Raw genomic sequence first — 23,643 nt, 5'->3', positions numbered from 1 at the left:
ACTTCTTGAGAGAGAGAAGTTTAGGGAAGATATATGGTATGAGTTAATTTTGAATACACTAATTTTTAGATGCTTAGTATACATTCAAGTGACAATATTACTTTTGTGTGTGTGTATGTGTGTGTCTGACACTATGTAAAAAAAATGGAGTCATAAACATGTGACTAGCATTTAAATCATGGCACCTAATGAAATCAGCTAGAGAGTTAGTGCAGATAAGGGAGAGAGTTGGGCTAAGGACCAAACTCTCAGATTGCGATATTTAGCGAATTGGAAGAAATGGGAAATCTAGCCAAGGAAACTGACAATCAGGAAGAAATCCAGAGAATCATATCCTGGAAGCAGAAAGAAGAGTGTTTCAAGAGGCATGGGATTCTCAAATGTAATATTTTACTAGGAGGTTAAAAAAGATGACCAGAAATCTGTCGATTACATTTGGTAAAATGAGGATTATCGTTACTTTGACAAGATTAGTTGCAGTAGAGTTGTGGAGGACAGAAGCCAACTGAAGAGGTTAGGAGAGAAATATAATTCAGGGCAGCTCTCTTCCCGGACACTAGAAACTTTTTTCTGGAGAGAGAGAGAGAGGCCAATGATGGTAGAGTGAGAAAATTCTGAGAATATATTTTGAGACTCAGAATCAGCTGTGCCTCTATTTCCTAGCTAAATGACCCAATACTTCTCTCTTTAATTTAAGATAATGTATACTGTGTTTCTGTAACATAACAGATGGTCCTGGCAAATAGAGGAATTAATGACATACCTAAACTCAAACTTAGTACAACCCCCACCAAAGGAATGCCCTCTAGCCTGTTTCTTGATCGTGGCCATAGAAGAAAAGGCTCCCTGAGGTCAGCAACAGAATCAAACATCAGAAACCTCCGTCACTGCACTGCCCGGGCAGGCTTTATTATCTCTGACTAGTAGAATATGGTGTTTGCAATAGCTTGCCACAAATGTAAGTTGTTTCCCTTGCCTTTTCCTGAAGGGGAATTTTAGTCATATTAGGGAGATACACTTTCTATTTAATCTTTAGGTGCCATATGATAATGAGACTCATCTGGATTTGAGTCAGGGAGCATTACACATAATTTGGAGGTCTAAATGTGAAGGTAGATGCAGTAACTTGAGATGACTTTGGGTTGTCTCCTTTCAGGAGGAGGTAAGTACATTTTGGATTACATAGAATAGATGCACCATATTATGTGGGAGCATTTTAAGAACTGAATATACTTATGAACATAAGGGTGTAATTGTGCTGAACACCCAGAGGGTGATATATAACTGTCCTCTGTTTTTATGTCTACCTTTACTGAAGAATTGCTCCTCCTGGCTTCAATCTTGTAATAATTCTGTGACTGTCAACCACAGTATTCCTGACTAGAGGGAATGATCTTTGAGTATATGTCTTAGGTCCAGTCAATACGATTATCCATTTTCCTGACCATAAATATTGACACAGGAGAGGTCATATGAACAGGCATGGGCCAAATCAAGTCATTTTTCAATTTGTTACTGGAGGGCAAATTGTCTGACACGTGAGGTCATGAACCTGGAAGGCCATAGGTAACATTTCCCACTGTGTGAAGAAAGTTTGTCTGCACTGGGAAATAATGAGACCAACACATGGGAGCAGAACCAAGATATAGAGTTAAAAAGAGATGATACTATGAGTTCTTTGGAGTTTGTGAAATCTAGTTGTGAGTAAAACAAAAAATCTATTTCTGACTTCCCAGAAATATAAGCCAATATTTTTAAAGAAAAAGAGTGAGAGTATGTAAGAAACTGATAACTTTGGGGAGAGGCAATCATTTTAAGAAGTTTGAGTGGGAAAAGGAGCATAGAAATTGAATGATTAGAGATGGAAATGCAGAGAGTTCAACTGACAGCTTTCATACATCATGAAACTTGCTGTACATATACACATGTTTATATGCTGAATAGAATCATCCAGAAAGAATGAAAGAGATAATGCAGAAATGGATTGAGGGAGCAGGGTGAAAATTCCAGAAGCAAAGGTGTTGTGACAAATGAGATGGGATTCAAAACCAATGGGAAGGATTGGCCTTTGGATAGTCAGAACTCCTTCTCCATTTGTTCAATAAGAATGCTTTCCCCTTCCAGTAAGAGAAGCCAAATTAAAGTAGTGTCATAAAGCCAGCTACCATCTCACAAATGAATAAGTCTGGAGGTGAGGCAGTTCCAGGGCTGGTTAATTCAGTGGCTCAGGAATGTCACCAACAAGCAACAAGAAAAGCCCAGAGTGAACAGAAGGAAGGAGATAATAATGATTAGAGCAGAAATAAATGACATAGAGACCAAAAAAAAAAAAAAAAAAAAAAAAAAAAAAAAAACATTACAAAAGATCAATGAAACCAAGAGCTGGTTCTCTGAAAGGATAAACAAGATTGATGAACCTCTAGCCAGGCTCACCAAGAAGCAAAGAGAGAGGACCCAAATAAACAAAATCAGAAATCAAAGAGGAGAAATAACAACAGACCCCACAGAAATACAAAGGATTGTTAAAAAATACTATGAACAACTCTATTACAACAAACTAGACAACCTGGAGGAAATGGACATATTCCTAGAAAAATACAATCTTCCAAAACTCAATCAGGAAGATTCTAAAAATCTCAATAGGCCGATAACTATGGAAGAAATTGAAGCAGTCATCAAAAAGCTTCCAGAAAACAAAAGCCCAGGGCCAGACGGATTCACAGGGGAGTTTTACCAAACATTCAAGGAAGAACTAAAACCTGTCCTCCTCAGACTATTCCAAAAAATTCAAGAGGAAGGAACACTTCCAAGCTCATCCTATGAAGCTAGCATCACCCCAATACCAAAACCAGATAAAGACAACACAATGAAAGAGAATTATAGGCCAATATCCCTCATGAACATAGATGCCAAAATCCTCAACAAAATACTAGCAAATCGGATCCAACAGTACATCAGAAAGATCACACACCATGACCAAGCAGGATTTATCCCAGGGATGCAAGGATGGTACAATATTTGCAAATCAATAAACGTGATACATCACATAAACAAATTGAGGGAGAAAAACCACATAGTCATATCAATTGATGCAGAAAAAGCATTTGACAAACTACAACACCCTTTCTTGATAAAAACTCTCAGCAAGGTGGGAATAGAAGGATCATACCTCAACATTATAAAAGCCATATATGACAAACCCACAGCCAACATCACACTCAATGGGCAAAAACTAAAACCATTTCCCCTAAGAACAGGAACAAGACAGGGATGCCCACTCTCACCACTCCTGTTCAACATAGTACTGGAAGTACTAGCCATTGCTATAAGACAAGAAGAAGAAATAAAAGGCATCCCAATCAAAAAAGAAGAAGTAAAACTGTCCTTATTCGCAGATGACATGATACTGTACATAGAAAACCCTAAAGACTCCATCAAAAAATTAGTAGACTTAATAAATGAATTCAGTAAAGTAGCAGGATACAAAATTAACACCAAGAAATCTATGGCATTTCTATACATCAATAGTGAACTTACAGAAAGAGAGACTAAAAAAGCAATCCCATTTACCATCGCACCAAAAAAATTAAGATACCTAGGAATAAACTTAACTAAGGAGGTAAAAGACCTATATGTGGAAAACTACATGACACTGAAAAAAGAGATAGAGGAAGACATAAACAGATGGAAGAACATACTGTATTCATGGATTGTTAGAATCAACATCATCAAAATGTCCATACTACCCAAAGCAATCTAGAGATTCAATGCAATCCCCATTAAAATACCAATGGCATATTTCACAGACCTAGAACGAACTTTCCAAAAATTCATCTGGAGTAAAAAAAGACCCCGAATAGCTGCAGCAATCCTGAGAAATAAGATCAAAGTAAGTGGGATCTCAATACCAGATTTCAAGCTGTATTACAAAGCCACTGTTCTCAAAACAGCCTGGTACTGGCACAAGAACAGACATATAGATCAATGGAATAGAATAGAGAACCCAGAAATCGACCCAAAGCACTATGCCCAATTAATATTTGACAAAGGAGGCATGAACATACAATGGAGTCAAGACAGTCTCTTCAATAAATGGTGTTGGGAAAATTGGACAGATACATGCAAAAAAAATGAAACTAGACCACCAACTTACACCATACACAAAAATAAACTCAAAATGGATAAAGGACTTAAACAGAAGACGGGAAACCATAAAAATACTAGAGGAATCCATAGGCAGCAAAATCTCAGACATATGCCGAAGGAACTTCTTCACTGATACTGCTCCTAGGGCAATGTTAAGTAAAGAGAAAATAAAAAAATGGGACTACATCAAAATAAAAAGCTTTTGCACAGCAAAAGAAACCATCAACAAAACAACAAGAAAGCCCACTACATGGGAGAACATATTTTCCAATGTTATCACCAATAAGGATTTAATCTCCAACATTTAAAGGGAACTCATACAACTTAACAAAAGGAAGATAAACAGTCCAAACAAAAAATGGGCAATGGGCCTAAATAGATACTTTTCGAAAGAAAACAGAAGGAAGTCCAAGAAACATATGAAAACATGCTCAAAGTCACTAATCATCTGAGAGATGCAAATCAAAATGACAATGTGGTACCATCTCACACCTGTCAGAATGGCAATCATTAACAAATCAACAAAGGACAATTTCTGGCGAGGATGCAGAGAAAAAGGAACCCTCATACACTGCTGGTGGGAATGCAGATTGATGCAGCCACTGTGGAGAACAGTATGGACTTTCCTCAAAAAACTAAAAATGGAACTCCCATTTGACCCAGTGATCCCACTTCTAGGAATATATCCCAAGAAGCTAGAAATATCAATCAGAAAGGATATATGCACCCCTATGTTCATAGCAGCACAATTTACCATAGCTAAGATTTGGAAACAGCCTAAATACCCATCAGCAGATGAGTGGATTAAAAAACTGTGATTCATCTACACAATGGAATACTATGCTGTGCTAAAAAAGAAGGAATTCTTACCATTTGCAACAGCATGGATGGAACTGGAGAGCATTATGCTAAGTGAAATATGCCAGTCAGAGAAAGATAAATATCACATGATCTCACTCATTTATGGAATATAATGAACAATATAAACTGATGAACAAAAACAGATTCAGAGATAGGGAAGCATCGATTAGACTGTCAATCCTCAGAGGGAAGGTAGGAGAGGGTGGAGGTAAGGGGGAGAGATCAACCAAAGGACTTGTATGTATGCTTATAAGCCTAACCAGTGGACAAAGACAACATGGGGGTGAGGGCATGAGTGGGGGTGGGGTGGGAAGGTAATGGGGGAAGAGGACAAATATGTAATACCTTAATCAATAAAGAAATTTTAAAAAATGAAGACCGTGGTTGTAAACAGACACTCAGAATCTAAGCTCTTAATACATATATAACTATACCTGCAATTCAATAAATCATAAAATGGGAAAAAAAAAAACACGTCACCAAGAGCATAGGTGTTGGCCCTCCTTGGCTCTGCCATCCTCAGTGTTGACTGTGCCACACTTGTAAGATATCTGCAGCGGTTTTAAGTCAAAACATCCTGAGGAAAAGGGATGTGCTTCCTCCTGTGTGTCTTTTTTACAAACCTGGTAAAATTCATCTCCTCAGGCTCCAAGGATTGCAGGCCCATGCTTAAAATACTCTTTTGCTAGTATACCCGGGAATGAGACCAACATGGCTGGCTTAGTTCAGTTGTGATTCATTCCCTGAGGCTAGACAAAGCCAAGCTCCTCTAAACACATGGCTGCTAGCTAATCCAAATCTACTGTCTGGTAGCAAGGGATAAATGGGAAACAACTCTTGGGAAACAGATTAGCAGTGTCTGCTGCAGCAAGGTTTATATACTGGCTGGTGGGAAGGTGAGGGAGTAGCCAGCCCTCTGGCAGCTTCTATTTTTTCTGTGAATTATTGATGAGGTGGTCATTGGGGTGAGGGGTAAATTTTGAAGACAAAGTATGAAATGACATTAGATAAGAGTAGAGAGTAATAAATAGTTATCTCAGGGAAAGTTAATTTACTAGAAGAAAAACATAATGATATTTTGATTTCAGAGCATTGTTGAGTGCCTGAGATTTGTGTTCATTAATTTAAAATGAAACCAGTCAATTCAATTTTGTTATTTTTTTTTCTAATAACATTCAATAAATGGATGTAATGCTAACAATTTTCTTGACCACTGAGAGCTAATTAGTAATTTTCTTTTATTTTTATGGAGATTAAGTTCACATAACGTACAATTAACCATTTTGAAAGATGCAATTCAGTGGCATTGAGAGCCTTCAAATGTTGTGCAACCAACACCTCTCAAAAGTTTCAGCACTTTCTTGTCACCTCCAGAACACTTTGTACCCATTAAATAATCATTCCCCATTCCCCTCCTCCCATTCCCTGACAACCACTAATCTGCTTTCTGTCTCTATGGGTTACCTATTCCGGATATTTCATATGAAAGGAATAACACAATATGTGACCTTTTGTGCCTGGCTTCTTTCACTTAGCATAATGTTTTTGAGGTTCATCCAAGTTATAGCAAGTGTCAGTACTTCATTCCCCTTTGTGTCTGAGTAATATTCCATTGTATGTATAAGAACCATTTGTTTATCCATTCATCTGTTGGTGAACATTGGATTTCCACCTTTAGGTATTATAAATAATGCTGCTATAAACATTTGTATATAAGTTTCTGTGTGAATGTATGTTTTTATTTCTCGGGTACATACCTAGGAATGGAATTGTTGGACTATATGGTAATTCTATTTTTAACTTTTTGATGACCCACCAAACTGTTTTCCACCAGCAATGGACAAGAGTTTTTATTTCTCCACATCTTCACCAACTCCTTTTAGTTTTCCTTTTTTAAATTACAGCCATCATAGTGACTGTGAAATGGAATCTCATTGTGATTTTGATTTGCATTTCCTTAATTAATGACCAAAGATGTTGACTTTTTAAAATTAAGAAACATTTCCACTAACCACTATACTGAATACCTGAAACTAATAAAAAATAATATTGAATGTAAACTGTAATTGAAAAAAATTTTTAAAAGAAACATTTCCAATGCTATTCATAAAATTATTAATGAAAGTGGATTTATAGAGTTACATATTAATAACAAAATGGGAAGGAAATGAAAAATTCCAGAGATATATTGCAAAATTAAACTTCATGGTGACATCTACCTGGCACTGGGAAGGCTCTTGAACATCTTTCCATGTGCTTTTGGCCATTTATATAACTTCTTTGGAGAAATGTTTATTCAAGTTCTCCCCCCACTTTTTTATTGGATTGTCTTTTTGTTGTTGGATTATAAAAGTTCTTTATATAGTCTGGATACTAAATCCTTATCAGATATATGATTTTCAAATATATTCTTTCATGCTATAGGTTTACTTTCACTATCTTGATAATGTCCGTTGCTGTACAAAATTTTAAAATTTTGATGAAGTTCAATTTAACTTTTTATTTTGTTGCTTGTGCTTTTTTGATATATATTTTAGAGAGAGAAGAAGGGAGTGGGATAGAGAGAGAGAAACATCCATGAGAGAGAAACATCCATCAGCTGCCTCCTGCATGCCCTCCACTGGGGATCGAGCTGCAACCTGGGCATGTGCCCTGACCAGGAATTGAACCAGAGACCTCTTGGCTCATGGATGGACGCTCAACCACTGAGCCACATTGGCAGGGCTTGTTGCTTGTGCTTTTAGTGTCAAAGAATCCACTGCCAAATCTGAGAGCTTGAAGACTTTTTCCTGCTTTCTTCTAAAAGTCTTTTGGGTTTGCTCTTATAATTAGATTCATGTTAGTTAATATTTGTTTATGGAGTGAGGTAGGGTACACCTTCAGTATTTTGCATGTGGTTATCCAGTTGTTCCAGCAGCATTTATTGAAGAAACTCTTCTTTACCTATTGAATGGTCTTGGCACTGTTGTTGAAACTTAATCGGTCATAAATATTTGGGTCTCTTTCTGGACTCTTTATTCTATTTCATTGGTCTGCATGTCTATTTTTATGCCAGTAAGACACTGTTTTGATTACTGTAGCTTTGCAGTAGTACAGTTTGAAACTGGGAAGTGTGAGTCCTCCAACTTTGTTGTTCTTTTACAAGATTGTTTTGGCAATTCTAGGTCTTTGAGATTCCATATGAATTTGAGGATTGGCTTTCCATTTCTGCAAAGAAAGCCATTGTAATTTTAATAGGGGCTGTATTAACTCTGTAGTTTGGTATGGGAAGTATGGCCATCTTAATAACATTAACTTTTGCAATTCAGGAACATGGAATATCTTTCCATTTATTTAGGTCTTCATTAATTCCTTCAACAGTGTTTTATAGTTTTCAGTATATCACTCTTTCACCTCTTTGGTTATTTATTACTCGGTAATTTATTACTTGGTAATTTATTCTTCTGGATGCTATTGTGAATAGAATTGCTTCCTTTATAGTCATACCTCATTTTATTGTGCTTTGCTTTACTGCATTTCACTGATACATTTTTTTAATTTATTTTTTTTAAATTGAAGGTTTGTGGCAACCCTACATCAAACAAGTCTGTTGGCACTATTTTCCAATAGTATTTGTTTACTTGGTGTCTCTGTCACATTTTGGTTATTCTTATAATATTTTAACTTTTTCATTATTATTATATTTGTTATGGTGATCTATGATTAGATATTTTTGATGTTACTAATGTAATTTTCTGAGTCACCATGAACCATGCCTATTTAAGATGGCAAACTTAATCAACAAATGTGTGTGTTCTGACTGCCTTACCATCTGGCTGTTCCCCATCATTGCCCTTTCCTGGGGCCTCCTTATTCCCTGAGACACAATAATATTGAAATTAGGCCAATGAATAACACTACGGTGGCCTCTAAGTGTTCCAGTGAAAGGAAGAGTCACAGATTTGCTCCTGATGAAGATGCTATAAAGACTGCTGAAATGACAACAAAGGATTTAGAATATTACATAAACTTAGTTGATAAAACAGTAGTAATTCACTCAAAATCTGAAAGAAGTTCTACTGTGGGTAAAATGCTATCATACAGCATAACATGCTATAGAGGAATCCTCATAAAAGGAAGAGTCAATCAATGCAGCAAATTTCATTGCTGTTTTATTTCAAGAAATTGCCACAGCCACCCCATCCTTCAGCAACCACCCAACATCGATGCAAAAAGATTACAACTCACTGAAGGCTCAGACAATGGTTAGCATTTTTAGCAGCATGTTTTAATTAAGGCAAATACCTTGTTGTTGTTTTTTAGATATAATATTATTGCACTTAATAGACTACAGTATAGTATAAACATAACTTTTATATGTACTGGGAAACCAAAAAATTTGTGTGACTTGTTTCATTGCAATATTATCTTTATTGCTGTGATCTGGAACCAAACCTGCAATATCTCCAAGATATGCCTGTATCTCCTTTTGTAGAATGCTCATTTCTGGTTGTATTAATTATGTTTTTTATATTCTGTAGTTCAGACTATGTGACATCTGGGATTTCACTGATCCTGGAGAGACTGTCCCTCCCAGGGTTAGCCAATTCCTAGGGATAGTAAATGGCTTGCCTGTGAGCCTGCTTTTAAGTGCAAACTAATCAATCCAAAATTCACACCCTCAGGTCATCTCCTTCAGGCTCCACACTCAGGGACACTATTCACCTGTCTTACTCACCACAACCAGACAACTAGGGACAAGTTACTCAAAACATCCTGCTTATCCTGACTCACCCCTTCCTTCCCACAGAAATTACAATAAATGCTCTTACCCACCATTTTCTTCTTGCTTCCTTTACCTCTTGGCTGATCCTGGTAATTCCCCACATTGTCTCTCCCCACACACCCCTGCCAAAGTATGCCCCTCCCATGGTGTGGCATGACCCCTCCTCCTAGGAACTGTAACAAACTATATTTTTGAAGCCAAACATCTCCTGATCTGTTGGCCTCACTATGCCTGAATAATATTAAAACCTACATTTTAAAACACTAGTGTATAGCAACAAAGATTTTTGTGTGTTTACTTGTACTCTGAATCTTTACTAAAATCATTTATTAACCCTAGTTTTTGTGAATTGTTTGAAATTTTCTATATATAGAATCACATCTTCAAACAGAGTTTTATTTCTTCATTTTCAATTTAGATGCCTTGGGTTTTTTTCTTGCCTAATACCACTGGGTAGGACTTCCAGTATGAGGTTGAAGAGCCGTGGAGAAAGCGGGCATCCTGTCTTGTTACTGATTTGAGGGAGAAAAGCTAACCACTTTCACTACTGAGAATGAGATTAGCTGTGGGTTTTTCATAAATGCCCTTTATCATGTTGAGGAAGTTTCCTTCTATTCTTAGTTTGTTGAGTGTTTTTATCATGTTGAGTTTTGAAAATTATTTTCCTGACCCTATTGAGATGCTCCTGTTGTGCATGTTTTTTTTAAAATTCTATGAACGTGATGTATGAAAGTAATTGATTTTTTAAAATATTAAACCACCCTTGTATCCCTGGAATAAATTCAACTTGGTCATTGTGTGCCAGTATATTATTTTTAATGTGCGGTTGGTCCAGTTTGATAGTATTTTGTTGAGAATTTTTATATTTATAGTCATAAAAGATATTGGTTTGTAGTTTTCTTTTCTTGTAGTATCTTTGCCTAATGTTGGTATTAAGGTAAATATTTATTTTCTCTGGGTAATTTTATCATTACCTCCAATGCTGCTGCTTCTGTGATTTTGTGATTTTTTTTTCTAGTGTACCATTTTGATTAGCTCTTACTTTTCTGTATCTTTTTAAATTACTTTTAGTTTTATAATATGTATGTTAATATGCTTTGTAGTATCCCATAGGTCCCTTAGACAGTGTTCCCTCTTCTATTTTTTAGATGAGTTTGAGTGGCATTAGTGTTAATTGTCCTTGAAATGTTTAGTGAATTCACCAGTGAAGTCATCTGATCCTGAACTTTGTTGGGGGAAGTTTTTAATTCTGATTCTGTCTCCTTACTTTCTTTTTAAAAAATTGAATTTATTGATGAGACATTGTTTAATAAAGTTATATAGGTTTTAGGGATACACTTATACAATGCATCATCTATATATTGTATTGTGTGTTCACCACCCCAAGTCGTCTCCTTCCATCACCATTGCTCCCCCCTTTACTCTTCCCTACTTCCTCCCACCTCCTTTCCCTCTGGTAATCACTGTATTGTTGTCTGTCTATGAAGTTGTTGTTCTTTCCCCTATTTTTTCTTGAGTCACTTTTGGTAAGTTGTGTGTTTCCAGGAATTTTGCACCTCATCTAGATAATCTTTGTTGGTATTCAATTGTCCATAGTATTTTTGTACTCCTTTTAATTTCTGTAAGGTTGGTAGTAATGTCCTCACTTTCACTTCTTTTTTTTTTTTCTAGTTATTTTTGTCTTTTCTCTCTCCTCTCTCTCTATCAATATAACTAAAGATATATCAACTTTTTTTTATCATTTTCAAAAAACAACTTTTGGTTTTTATTGATTCTCTCTACTGTTTTTCTTTCTCTATTTTGTTTATTTCTTCCATCCACCAGTGTTGGTTATTCTTTTTCTAGTTCTTCAAGGTGTGAAGTTAGATTATTGATTTAACATACTTCTTTTTTTATCCTAGGTGTTTTCAGCTATTAATTTTCCTCTAGCACTGCCGTTACTGCATACCCAACATTTGGGTATGTTGTACTTGGTGTGTGTGTGTGTGCACGTGCGTGCATCTAAGTATTTTCTAATTCCCCTTATGATTTCTTCTTCGACCCATTGATTCTTTAAGAATGTGCTGTTTATTTCCATTTATTTTCAAGTTTTTCAGTTTTTTTGTTGTTACTGATTTCTAGTTTCATTTCACTGTAGTCAGTGAAGGTACTTTTCAATCCTTTTAAATTTATTGAGAATTATTCTATGGCCTAACATATGGTTTATCCTGGAGAATGTTTCATGTACAATTGAGAAGTATGTGTATTATGATGTTGTTTGGTGGATTGTCTTTCATATATCTACTACATCTAGTTGGTTTGTAGTGTTGTTCACATATATTTCCTTATTGATTTTCTGTCTAGATATTCTAGCTTTTATTAAAAGTTGGTATTAAAGTCTCTATTACTATTTATTACTGTCTATTTATTCCTCAAATTCTGTCAATAATTGTTTCACATATTCTGGGGATCTGTTGTTTGATGCATATATGTTAATAATTTTAGTGAATTAACCCTTTTATTAATTGTGTTTTGCAATGATTTTGACTTATTATCTATTTTGTTTAGTATTAGTATAGTCTTTCCAGCTCTTTTTTGGCTACTAGTTGCATGGAATGTGTTTTTTCAACTTTTCACTTTCAACCTATTTGTTTCTTTGAATCTCAAGTTAGTCTCTTGTAAGCAGCATATTTAAATCATGTGTTGTTTTTTTTTATCCATTCTGCTATTCAGTCTTTTTTTAAATTGATTTAGAGAGTGAGAAACATTAATTCACTGTCCCACTTATTTATTCATTCATTGGTTGATTCTTGTATGTGCTCTTTGGGGGAATCAAACCCACAACCTTGCTGTATCGAGATAATACTCTAACCAATTGAGCTACCTGGCCAGGGCCTACTCTGTTTTTTTTTTATTGGTGAGTCTAATCCATTTACTTTTAATGTACTGCTGATAATGAAGCACATACTTCTTTTCCTTTGCTATTTGTTTTCTCTGGGTAATTTTATCAATTCCTCCAATGCTGCTTCTTTTGTGTTTTTGTGATTTTTTTTCTAGTGTACCATTTTGATTAGCTTTTACTTTTCTGTATCTTTTTAAATTACTTGTAGTTCTATAATATGTATGTTAATATGCTTTGTAGTATCCCATTGGTCCCTTAGGCTCTGTTCATTTCCCTTAATTCTTTTTTTTTTTTTCTTTCTGCTCCTCAGACTGGGTAATTTCAGCTATCATATCTTCAAGTTTGCTGGTACTTTCATCTGCCTGCTTATATATGCTGTTGAACCCTTCTAATGAATTTTTTATTTCAACTATTCTGCTTTTCAACTCCAGAATTTCTACTTGGTTTCCATAATTTCTATCCCTTTATTCTTATCCACTACCTGTTCATACACCATTCTTCTTATTTGTTTTACTTCTTTGCCTGTGGTTTATTTCAGCTCTTTGAGAATATTTAAGATAGTTAATTTAAAATATTTGTTCAGTAAAGCCAAAAGTTCAGTGTCTGGACTTCCTAAAATATAATTGTTTATCTCATTCTTTCTTTCTTTTTGTAAACAGGTAATACTTGGCTTTGTAAGAATTATAATTTTTTGTTGAGAATTAGAAATTTTAAATATTGTAATGTGGTAACTTTGCAAATCAGATTTTCCTCCCCAAGAATTGCTATTATTGCTTGCTGAGGGCTGCAGTTATATATTTGTTATTTTTCTCAAGTAAGTTTGTAAAGACTGTATTGCTTGTCATGTGTGGTCACTAAAGTTTCCTGTTCCATTATCTCTATAGTTAGCCAGTGACCTGACAGAGGTTTCCTTGCTTGCCAGTCTCTTTACTCATAAAATTCTTCCCTGGATGCTACAACTATTCTCCTAGACTCTAGAGTTCTGAAATGGTTAGTTCTGACAGTTCTTGTCAGCTAAATAGTTGTTTAAGTGGAAGGACCAATTTCTGGAGCTTCCTACTCTGTCATCTTCTGTGAAGTTCAAATCATTTTGTTTTAACTATTATCTTGAGTACAATTCTAAAATATATTAATACCCTTTCTTGACTGTATCAATACATTTTACAGCAGATACAATTTATCTTCCTTTGGTTTTAACCGTATTGCAATCTATATATATAAAACCCTTATATACAAATAGACCAAACAGTGGAACAACACAACAACTGAACAACCGGTTGCTATGATGTGCGCTGACCACCAGGGGGCACGCACGGAACATGGCAAGTGTCAGCAGCAGGTGGCAGAGTGTGGAACATGGTGGGCATCGGCCACGGCAGGATGATGGAGCAGGTGAGCGAGAGTGCCAGACTAAGGCGGGGCACCAGTCACTGTCATCGGGATGAGCCTCTGGTGGTTACTGAAAATTCTTTGCTCCCACGTGCCACTGTCCCACCGGGCACTCACACCTGCCACAGGCGCCTGCACCTGCTGCTGGCACCAGCCCCATTCACGCCCACTGCAGGCGCCTGGCACCAGCTCTGATCGCTTGGTGCTGTCAGCAGGTGCTGGAGCTGCCGCTCACACCCACTGCCAGCACCGGCACTGCTTGCATCTGCAGCCAGCGTCAGAGCCACTACTTGCACCCGCTGCTGGCACCCGGCACTGATCCCGATTGCTCGGCACCGTCAGTGGGTGCGAGCAATGGCTGCCAGCCCCAATCGCTCCTAAGGGCTTTTCCACCTCCCCCTGCTCCTGAGGGGCGATCGGGCATCAGCCGCCTCCACTTGCACCTGCTGACGGTGTTGGCCCTGCTTGCACCCGCTGCTGGTGCCAGCCCCGATCACTCTGCATCATCAGTGGGTGTGAGTGGGGCCGGCACCATCAGCATGTGGGAGCGGTGGCAGCGGGGGCTGCTGGCAGACAGGAGACTGGGGGCCGCAACAGGAGGGGCCAGGCAGAGGCGCAGAGGATGAGCTGAGATCCTCCCCTGTGCCCCCCGCAGGCTCACGGCCCACAGTTCCTTTCAAGGTACACATATTCATGCACTGGGCCCCTAGTATCTCTATAATGATCTTTATCGAACATTGAGGTACATATTGAAAGTTGAATTTTTTAAATGGATTTACACAACTTCAAGTGTATAATATGAAGTTGTCTATTTTACACAATTCTTAAGACAAATGTTGTTAATGCTTTTTAAATCACCTCTTCACTCCATGGTTGTTAGGATCATGAATAGAGGGAAAGGGGGCCTTGTCTTCAAAAGGAGTCAAAGGTAGAATATTATCTTCCCAGCATCATGTTAACTATCCATTCCAGCAAAGCTGGCTAATTGGGATATATAAAAATCTATCCCTTCAAGACGAGGAGAATTTCTACTCTCTTTTTATAAGCAGATACCTGAGTCTAAGTTGGACTTAGCTTTTGTTTCTATGCTCTTTCAAAACAGTTACTCTAGAAAACAAAGTAGTTCTTATGGAAAAAGTAAAAAAGAACAGAAAAGAAAAAAAGAAAGGAAGCAATGCCCAAGGTCCCCAGAGTTTTAAAGTTCAATTGTGATATCTTGTAGCTTCTAACTTGAGTTTCCTCTTACTTACTTTGATGCCTTGTTTTCTATCCCATAATTTGAATTTAAATTTAGGCATAGATCCTAAGGGTTTCCTGAATTGAAAATTAGACTTTGAAAAGTTCTAACCCCCCATCAAAACAATGGAGTGAATTCAAAATTTTGGCAGCTAGCATTGTGACTTAATGTAAAGCACGATCTTTTATGCAGCGCTTACATTTAAAAAAAAAATTAAATGTATACTTTTTATTTTATTTTTCTCTCGTCTCTTTCCTTTTGGATTATCAGGTTTATTTAATGGGCCATTTTTCAAAGGGACTGGGGAAGTACCAATTTTCCTATGCTGATAAACAGTTTCATTATTATGTAATGTAATCCAACAGTAAATTACTAGTTCTTGCCCCAACATTACTAGTTCTTGCCCCACATGAAGAGGAAATAATATCCCTTTATCCTGCTTTTGTGAGGTGATGATACATTTGCAAATTAAGACTCATAGTTTAAAAGTTAATAAATGGAACGATTTTAGCCAAGATTGTTCCTGGTCAATTTGATTATGTCTTCTTGTAAGTTTTAACCGAACTCTCCATTCAACCTTCTAGAAAATTTACAATCTAGTTTGAATACATATGACTAGAGAACTAGCATGTAAAAATATCGAAAGGTAGCATAATAAAACCCTATTATGAGTACCAACATCATAGTGTCAGTGAGTTGTGGGGAGAAGACTAAAACATAGCTCTCCTGACTCCAAGTCAAGATGCTTTAGAGCTAAGCTGAACTGGAGATAAACGTATCTGAGTCAAAGAGATATGAAGACGGAAATCCCTGACAGGTGGAGAGGAATGAGATGGAGTTGGTGTCCATATAAAAAGGAAGTAAGATGACAGGTCAGAATTCTCAAGCCTTAAAAACAAAATTAATTTTCTTCAGGTAAATAAGTAAACAAACATGTGAGAAACAATGCTGAAGGCCACATAGTGAGAGGGGCATGGGGAATCACAGGCCTCGTCTTTGCCTGCAGCCTCAGAGTTAGGGTTTGGATAGAACATAGAACCCAGAGGTAGAAGCAAACCAATCTAGATCCAAATCCAACCTCTTCTTATTAGCTATGGGCAAGTTAATTCATCACTAAGAGCATCTAGTTCCTCAATCTTTAAATAATGATAAGAAGAAGAAATACAAATAAAAGTTCTTCTAGGGCAGTGGTCGGCAAACTCATTAGTCAACAGAGCGGCAAACTACGGCCGCGAGCTGCATGTGGCTCGCGAGCCTCAGTTTGCCAACCACTGTTCTAGGGTTTTGAGCAATAGAATAAGGTAGCACATATATAAATAGCACACAGCAGGTAGCTACCGAATAAATGTAGTTACTGCTGTTTTTCTATGGATTTTACTGACTTGTCAAGAGCATGGAATTTCGGAATCAGACATCAAGTATTCTATTAAAACTCAACTCCTACACCATAAGGAAACGTATTATCTCACTAAGTATAAGTCTCAAGGTAGGACATGCCTCAAGATTGCTTGGTAAACATTTTAATAATGTAAACCAGACCAGGTTTTTTCCATTCTTCCATTCAGAGTGTGGTTCTATCACATAACTGGTTTCCTGATATTAACAGGATGGCTACAGTAGCATTCATATCTGATAGATAAGAGAAAGCACTTCTCCAAAACATCAGAGTTCCTCCTGTGTAGTGAGTGATCCAAGTCAGATCACATCTCCTCATACAAGGTTAACTGTTGCCAAAGAAAAGCAAGGCTCTCATTGCTTTAGGCCTTGATTCCTGAACCAATCAGCAGCAATGAGGACAGGATTGTTGTGATTATCAGGCCCCTCGTCTTGAGCTGGGGTCATATGTGGGTTTAGAGTATCAGACCCAATGTCCATTACTACAAGCTTGGGTTCCAACATTTACTTGGTACTTCCCTGGGCAAGTTATACAACCAGATTGAACTTATTGAATTTTCTCATCTGAAGTCTTCAGATAAAATGAGTGTGAAATTGAATTAAGATTAAGTAAACATGAAAACAAAAGGCTTGGCAGAATGCCTGAGATGTACCCAGTAAATGTTAATTATGGTTATTATTTAGCTATACACTTTTATCTTATATAATAATTTTTAAAATATTTGGTACAGTGTGAGGTATTTAAAAATATGAACATCAGGTTTTTATTTTACATTTTTTACCTCCAAAGTCTTACATATAATAAATGTCCCACATATCTCTTTAACAAATGAGTGAATAAATGCATATCTATTGAGTGAATAAATAAAAGCCTAAAACAGTAAAGAGTAGATAGACAACCAAATGGTGACTAGAGGACTTACAGGATCAGGAGAAATATGGAAACAAAACAGGCCAGACTGAGAAAGAATATATTGTGAAAAAAAATACTAGACCTAGAGACCTTTTCCCCTGATGTCTAGAATGGTTGCAGGAAGTAAACAAATACAATTTGAGTTTAGGGTAACCAGCTCATAGAGGCTGTGAAGTCTTCAGATAATTTCGTTTTATAATTAGACTAGAGGCCCAGTGCACAAAATTCGTGCACGGGTGGGATCCCTAGCGGTTGCTGGCTGCCTGCCAGGGCCTCCCTTCCCCCAGGTGCCAGCCGGGGCCTTCCTTCGCACCCACCTTGGCCTGCCACCGCCCACTCACCTGCTCCACCATCCCACCATGGTCCCGCTCTCATCGGGGCCTATCAGGGCCAGCAGCACCTCCACTACCACCCCCTGCCAGCACCACGTTGCCAATGCCCACAATGTTCTGTGCTGCCCCCTGGTGATCAGCCCATGTCTAATTCCCGGTCAGTCAAACTCCCGCCCATAGAGACAATTTGCATATTAGCCTTTTATCATATAGGATAACTAATAAATATTTGGATAAAACCCATATGAGTGCTTACTGCAATCTAGAGGAAGTAGCTGAAATAATAATAGCTACTGAGTACTTGATATGTTCCAGACATTTTTAGTGTTTCCCTATATAAACTCAAATAATCCTCAAAGCAAACCCATAAGGTTAAGTACTATTTTTTCATCCCCATTCCCATGTGCAGATAAGAAAATCAAGCCCAGAGAGACTGAACAACTTGCCCAAATCACATAGATAGCAAGTAGCAAACTGAGATTTTTACCCAAAGGGTCCTGACTCAAGAGTCTGTATGCTAAGCTATTACTCTAAACTGTGTAATAAGATAGGGTGCTCAGAGAAGCTAGGTTACATTCCCAAACCATCGTGCACCCAAGAGTTAAATGTGTTAGTGCCCACGAGGAGCACCACAGGCTTCCTAAGTCACTGAGAGTAGAAAGGCATGGCCAGCAATATATGACATACCTGCTCGCGCTGGTCCTTACATTTCACTTTCGTCATCCCTAGCTGCAGGGGCTGACCAGCAGCCCCTGAACGGCGGATAAACAGAGTACTCGGACCCAGTTTCACTGTGGGCAAGAGGGCTGAGGGACGGCCCGCTGAAGGAGCCAGGCCGCCTGGATTGCCTGCCTCATTAGCCTTTTATTGTGGTTTTTATCTTTAGATACCATCAATAGGGTGAGCAATCTTGGGAGGACACATGTGCTTACATTGTCCACTAGGCAAGGGCATCCAGGGATTAAGCATAAGGATTCCAGTAAACACCTGGGGGTCTGCACATGCACAGTCTTGTTTGGAAAGGTCAAGGAATAATTAGGGGCACCGCCTTCCACACTCCCCTAAGTCTCCCCTACGTTGGAATTCTGATAAACAGGGAAGGTGGCCTTCCCTTTTCTCAGAAGGTCCACCTTTCCAACCAAGTCCCGTGTGCTCCCCAGCACCTAGCATATAGCATAATGGCTGCGGAGAGTGCCAACTAGACGAACATTTAAGTGGATGATTTGTGTAGATGGATGGATGCCAGTGCCCACCGGATTTCCACAGCAGACCAACCTCTTTATGTTTGGTAAGTTGTCATGAAAGTGCATGGCTGCACTTTTCAAGATGGGACAACATGCTTCACAATAATGCTTAGAGTAATATGAAAGCGGCATGCATCCTCTGAGATGCCCGCCCAGGGGATACGCTGCACCTGGAATGAATACAAGGCTGTGTGTCCCTTTCCAGGCACTCAGAATTGTTGCTGACCTACGGAGGAAACGCACAGCAAGCTGCCTGGATGAAAGGAAAAGCAGGTCCAGGGCTCTCCAAGGGAATCAGGGGACTAGGGACTATCAAACTACCACTTTCCTCAGAGAAATCTACAAACAGTAAAACAAAGACAGTCACTTCTAGACTTTGTTGTTGTTGTTATGTTTAGCATAGACTAGCCTTTGATCAGACTTCAACTTGAAATTCCTGCATTTTTTCCCTTTAGCTCCATCTACCCAGCTGCTTATATGGTAATCATTTAAGGGGGTCAGAACTCCTCCTCTTTCTAGAGAGCTATAGTCCCTCAAGAGTTCAGTTTCAAGAACCACTTGGAAAGCACAGTACAGATTTCAGATACAGCTGTACAAATAAAGTGACCTTGAAACATAATAAAGATGACGGTTGAGATCACTACATTAGAAATCTCTCTGCCTGCTGTAACTATTGGTCTCATCTCTTGCCCAAAAAATCTTTATTATGAAAAAATAAATAAAAGCAATGTTATTTTTCCTCTCTATGATGTTGTTTCATCTGTCATCAATGAGGAATATTCAAGAAGCCATTTTCATATTTAATAGATATTGGTGGAGGTAATTAGTTTATAAATTGGACTTCTAAAAAGAAGCTTTTAAAAAAGTCACTGTGCCAATATACCCTTACAAGCAAATGTCTTTAGCTTTCAGCCTCTGAAGAAACAAAGACAAAACTGCTGGAGCAAATTTCCTGGCTGGAGGCAAAACTAAAGGCTCTGGACCACAAGGAACACAGTGGGGAACCGTACGAAAAAATGGTTCTTGAAAAAGACCAGGTATGTAGTAGAAGAAAGATCACCTTCATTTTAAAAGTTACCTAAACTGATATGAACTGACAATTCTGCAGACCTTACTGGCTGGGTTGGAAGTTTGGGTTTAAGTTCAAGATGGCAAATAATATTTATATTTGCTAAACATACTAGTAATTGTATTCCCTGATAAATATTTACATAGTAATATTTTTAAAGTTTGTTTGACATGTATCCCTTTGAACCGTATTATCTGAATACTTTATTTAGTAAATGGTATTGACTATACAAATGTTTCTTAGTTTTCAAGGTTTCAATCAAGGAATAGTTTCTATGTAATAAAACAGTAGATCAGAAGATTTGGCATATGCTTTTAATCAATTCCTTTATAAGAACTTATTAACCTCTGGATCTCTGGACATTTATATATGGTTATTATATAAATTTATAATATATATACATATATAGAAAAACATATAGAAAAACATATCCATATATATAAAATCCATTTGGCCTCATATACATGTATATAGAATTAGCATTACCTACAGTATATGAGCAAGCATTATTTTTCCCAATCATTTCTAACTCTTAACACATTCATGTACTTTATCATTGTGCTCTTCTATAGGATGGAAAAGAAATAGGGATGGATGGAAATAATTTCTTTAATGAAAATTTTCAAAACTGCTAGCCTGAGATAATGCCATTCAATGATTTGAGACTTTGTACATATTTATATCTGGAATACTTGGAATATGTAAAAAGAATAGTTATAAATTTGGTTTCTAAATTTTTCTCCATTTCAGTACATTGAGAAATTACAAGCTGAAGTGAAAGCTTCCCAGGAGCAACTCACAGCCCATGTAAGTACTTTTTTCCTTTTTCATCTCTTAATTTATACCACTGTTATCCTGGACGTGAGCAGAAAATTTTCAGAAGTTATAACTGTGGTCATTCAAGCCCTGGCTGGATATCTCAGTTAGTTAGAACGTCGTCCCAATATGCCAAGGTTGTGGGTTCAATCCCTGGTGAGGGCACATGCAAGAATCAACCAATGAATGCATAAGTAAGGAGAACAAGAAATCGATGTTTCTCTCTCTCTCTCTCTCTCTCTCTCTCTCTCTCTCTCTCTCTCTCTCCATCTCTCTCTCTCAAAATCAATATATAAAAATAAATACATAAATAATAACTGTGGTGTTTTTGCTGCAAACCAAATCACAAGACTAAGAATCAGTATTTTTATACAGAGTTGCATAAAAGAATTCTGATTTATGTGGATGCTAAAACATAAAACTGAGTTCCTATATAACCAGGTGGTCTGATCAGGTACCGCCAGGATAAAACAACTGGAAACAAAGAGTAGAAAGACAAGGAAACCAGGCCAGTTTAGTGAGTTACATGGAAGTGGAAACTTGAGACACATTGAATATAGGCCTACAGCAGTTCTTCTTAAACCTTGGGATAGCAAGAATTATCTGGGAAACTTTTATTTTTCTATTAATTTATTTTTAATGTAGAAGATTTTTTAAAACACGTTGCCTAGAGATTCTGCTTCCTGTATATTTAGAGTGGAACCTGAGGCTTTGTACTGCTAGGTGATACTAGATTCAGGTAATGCTGAAACTGCCAGTCTTTCAACACTATTTCAGGCAGCACTGTTGACTGTTTTTTATATATATATTTGTTCTGCCCCAGTCTTATGATTTTTAGCTGATCATAGAAACAAATCTGATACAGACTTGTCTATCTTCAACAGCAAGTGCATCCCTGAGAGAGACCCTATGAATTTCTAGGGTAGATTTCATTTATATTTTAGCCTAGCTTTACTCAGAGAACAATTAATGAGCACCTCCTGCCACAATACCCTTGCATATCCATGCACATAAATCAGCCATCACCCTGACGCTGTCCCTTCCCAAGGATCTGAACAACCTTGATGCCCTAAGCGCTTCCTCAAAGACTTGCTCACATCCTTAGTGACCTCCTCTGCCTACAGCATGGGTGTCATGGGATGGCTTCTCAATTAAGAACACTGGCCAGGCATGTTAAATGGCCAATATGAACAACAAACCTCTCTGGGGACTCTGAGTGAGACCTGAGAGGCTGCAGTCCAGGAGTCCTACAGAAAAAACAACAACAACACCCTGCAAAACAATAAATTCTAGTCCCCATCCCTTTGGGATTTGAAATGAGCTGATCCAGATAAAATCATAGTAATTGTCCCAGTTTTGTGCTGGGATGGAGAAGAGCTAACCGGCTGTGGCAGTTAGCAGAGCTTTTAACTCTAAATTCAAAATCTTCTTTGACCTCATATGCTCAGTTGACCAATAGTGAAAGTGACTGAGGCTGCTTTTGTGCCACTGTGACATCTTCAGACAGAAGCCTATCTCATTAGCCCAGTATTCTGTCCCCCAGGCTCTCCCCTGAGGATGCCGGATAATGGCTCTTGTCAGAGGATGTCTCCTCTGGCCTGACTGATACCTACAGCCAGAAGCCCAGTGGGGGTTTAGCTCAGAATTTTTTAGGGAGAGCAAATAATTCATTAGGGTTCTGATTATTAGCTTCCAGCATCTCTTCATGAAAAACTGATGAAAAAACAGTCATGGGTGTCTTAGGGAAATTCCTGTGGTGCCTTCTTCCCTTGCCTACTTCCTGTGGATGCTATTCCGGTCCCCCACTGTTCCTGTCCCAGGCTTGTCTGAACTGGGATTGCTTCCTTGTTTGAGTGTATTGATACCAACGACTGAGATTTCTCCTACGTGATTGTTCCAACATTCAGTTTTGATATAGTAGTGTGATCATCAAAGTTTTGCTTCAAGTCATCAATACTTAAATAAAAATGATATGAATAACACTGATTATTGAGAGTGGATTATGTGTATACTATGCGGTAGGTGCTTCATATATTCTATTTTAAATCTCAGCACAACCCATCAAGGTAGGCATTATTTTTCAGATAAGAAAACTGAGATTTAGAGATTAGATCACTTGTCACACATATTAATTCTGAAACCCATACTTTTTCTCTCACAATTTGCTGTCTTTCCAAATTATATTTGTACATGCCATTTTCAGCATCAATCAGTGTTTATAAAGATTTTATCTCCAATCTTCTTTCTCTTTGGGTGACTCACCAGTTCATAATGCTTCAACTCTCACTTCCATGCAAATAACCCCCTCCACCTCTACCAAGTTCTTCCTATTTTAACCATCCCCTGATTACAGCTCCTTGGTGCTCCAACAAGCATTTCTTAAAACGTTGTTCCTGGAAAAAAAACATTCCAAATGCTGTTAATAGATATTTTGGGGAAAATGTGGAAAAGGCATTGAAAATTAAGTTAAATGGGTGTTTTCCTACAGGACTTACCAGTGTATAATCAATCTCCAAGAAAGGACCAGAGCGTGATATTTGTCTTTGGTGTTTGACCATAAATGGCATTTTAAACACACAGGTTTGGAGACTGCTG

The 23,643-nt window shown here is 37.7% G+C and overlaps 1 protein-coding gene across 1 annotated transcript in view; it reads left to right on the top strand.

Annotated features, from left to right (window-relative positions):
• Positions 1-23,643, top strand: part of CCDC192 (coiled-coil domain containing 192) — a 211,368-nt gene that overhangs the window by 53,802 nt on the left and 133,923 nt on the right. Inside the window, exons 4-5 of the mRNA XM_080678754.1 lie at positions 20,069-20,200; positions 20,983-21,039. Coding sequence (XP_080534880.1) covers positions 20,069-20,200; positions 20,983-21,039 — 189 coding nt within the window. The remainder of the gene's footprint in view (positions 1-20,068; positions 20,201-20,982; positions 21,040-23,643) is intronic.

The sequence above is a fragment of the Plecotus auritus genome, assembly GCF_963455305.1.
Source record: "Plecotus auritus genome assembly, chromosome: 7".
NCBI classification, from domain to species: Eukaryota; Metazoa; Chordata; class Mammalia; order Chiroptera; family Vespertilionidae; genus Plecotus; species Plecotus auritus.
The sequence above is the reverse complement of the archived record's forward strand: the minus strand, read 5'-3'. Positions and strand labels throughout refer to the sequence as shown.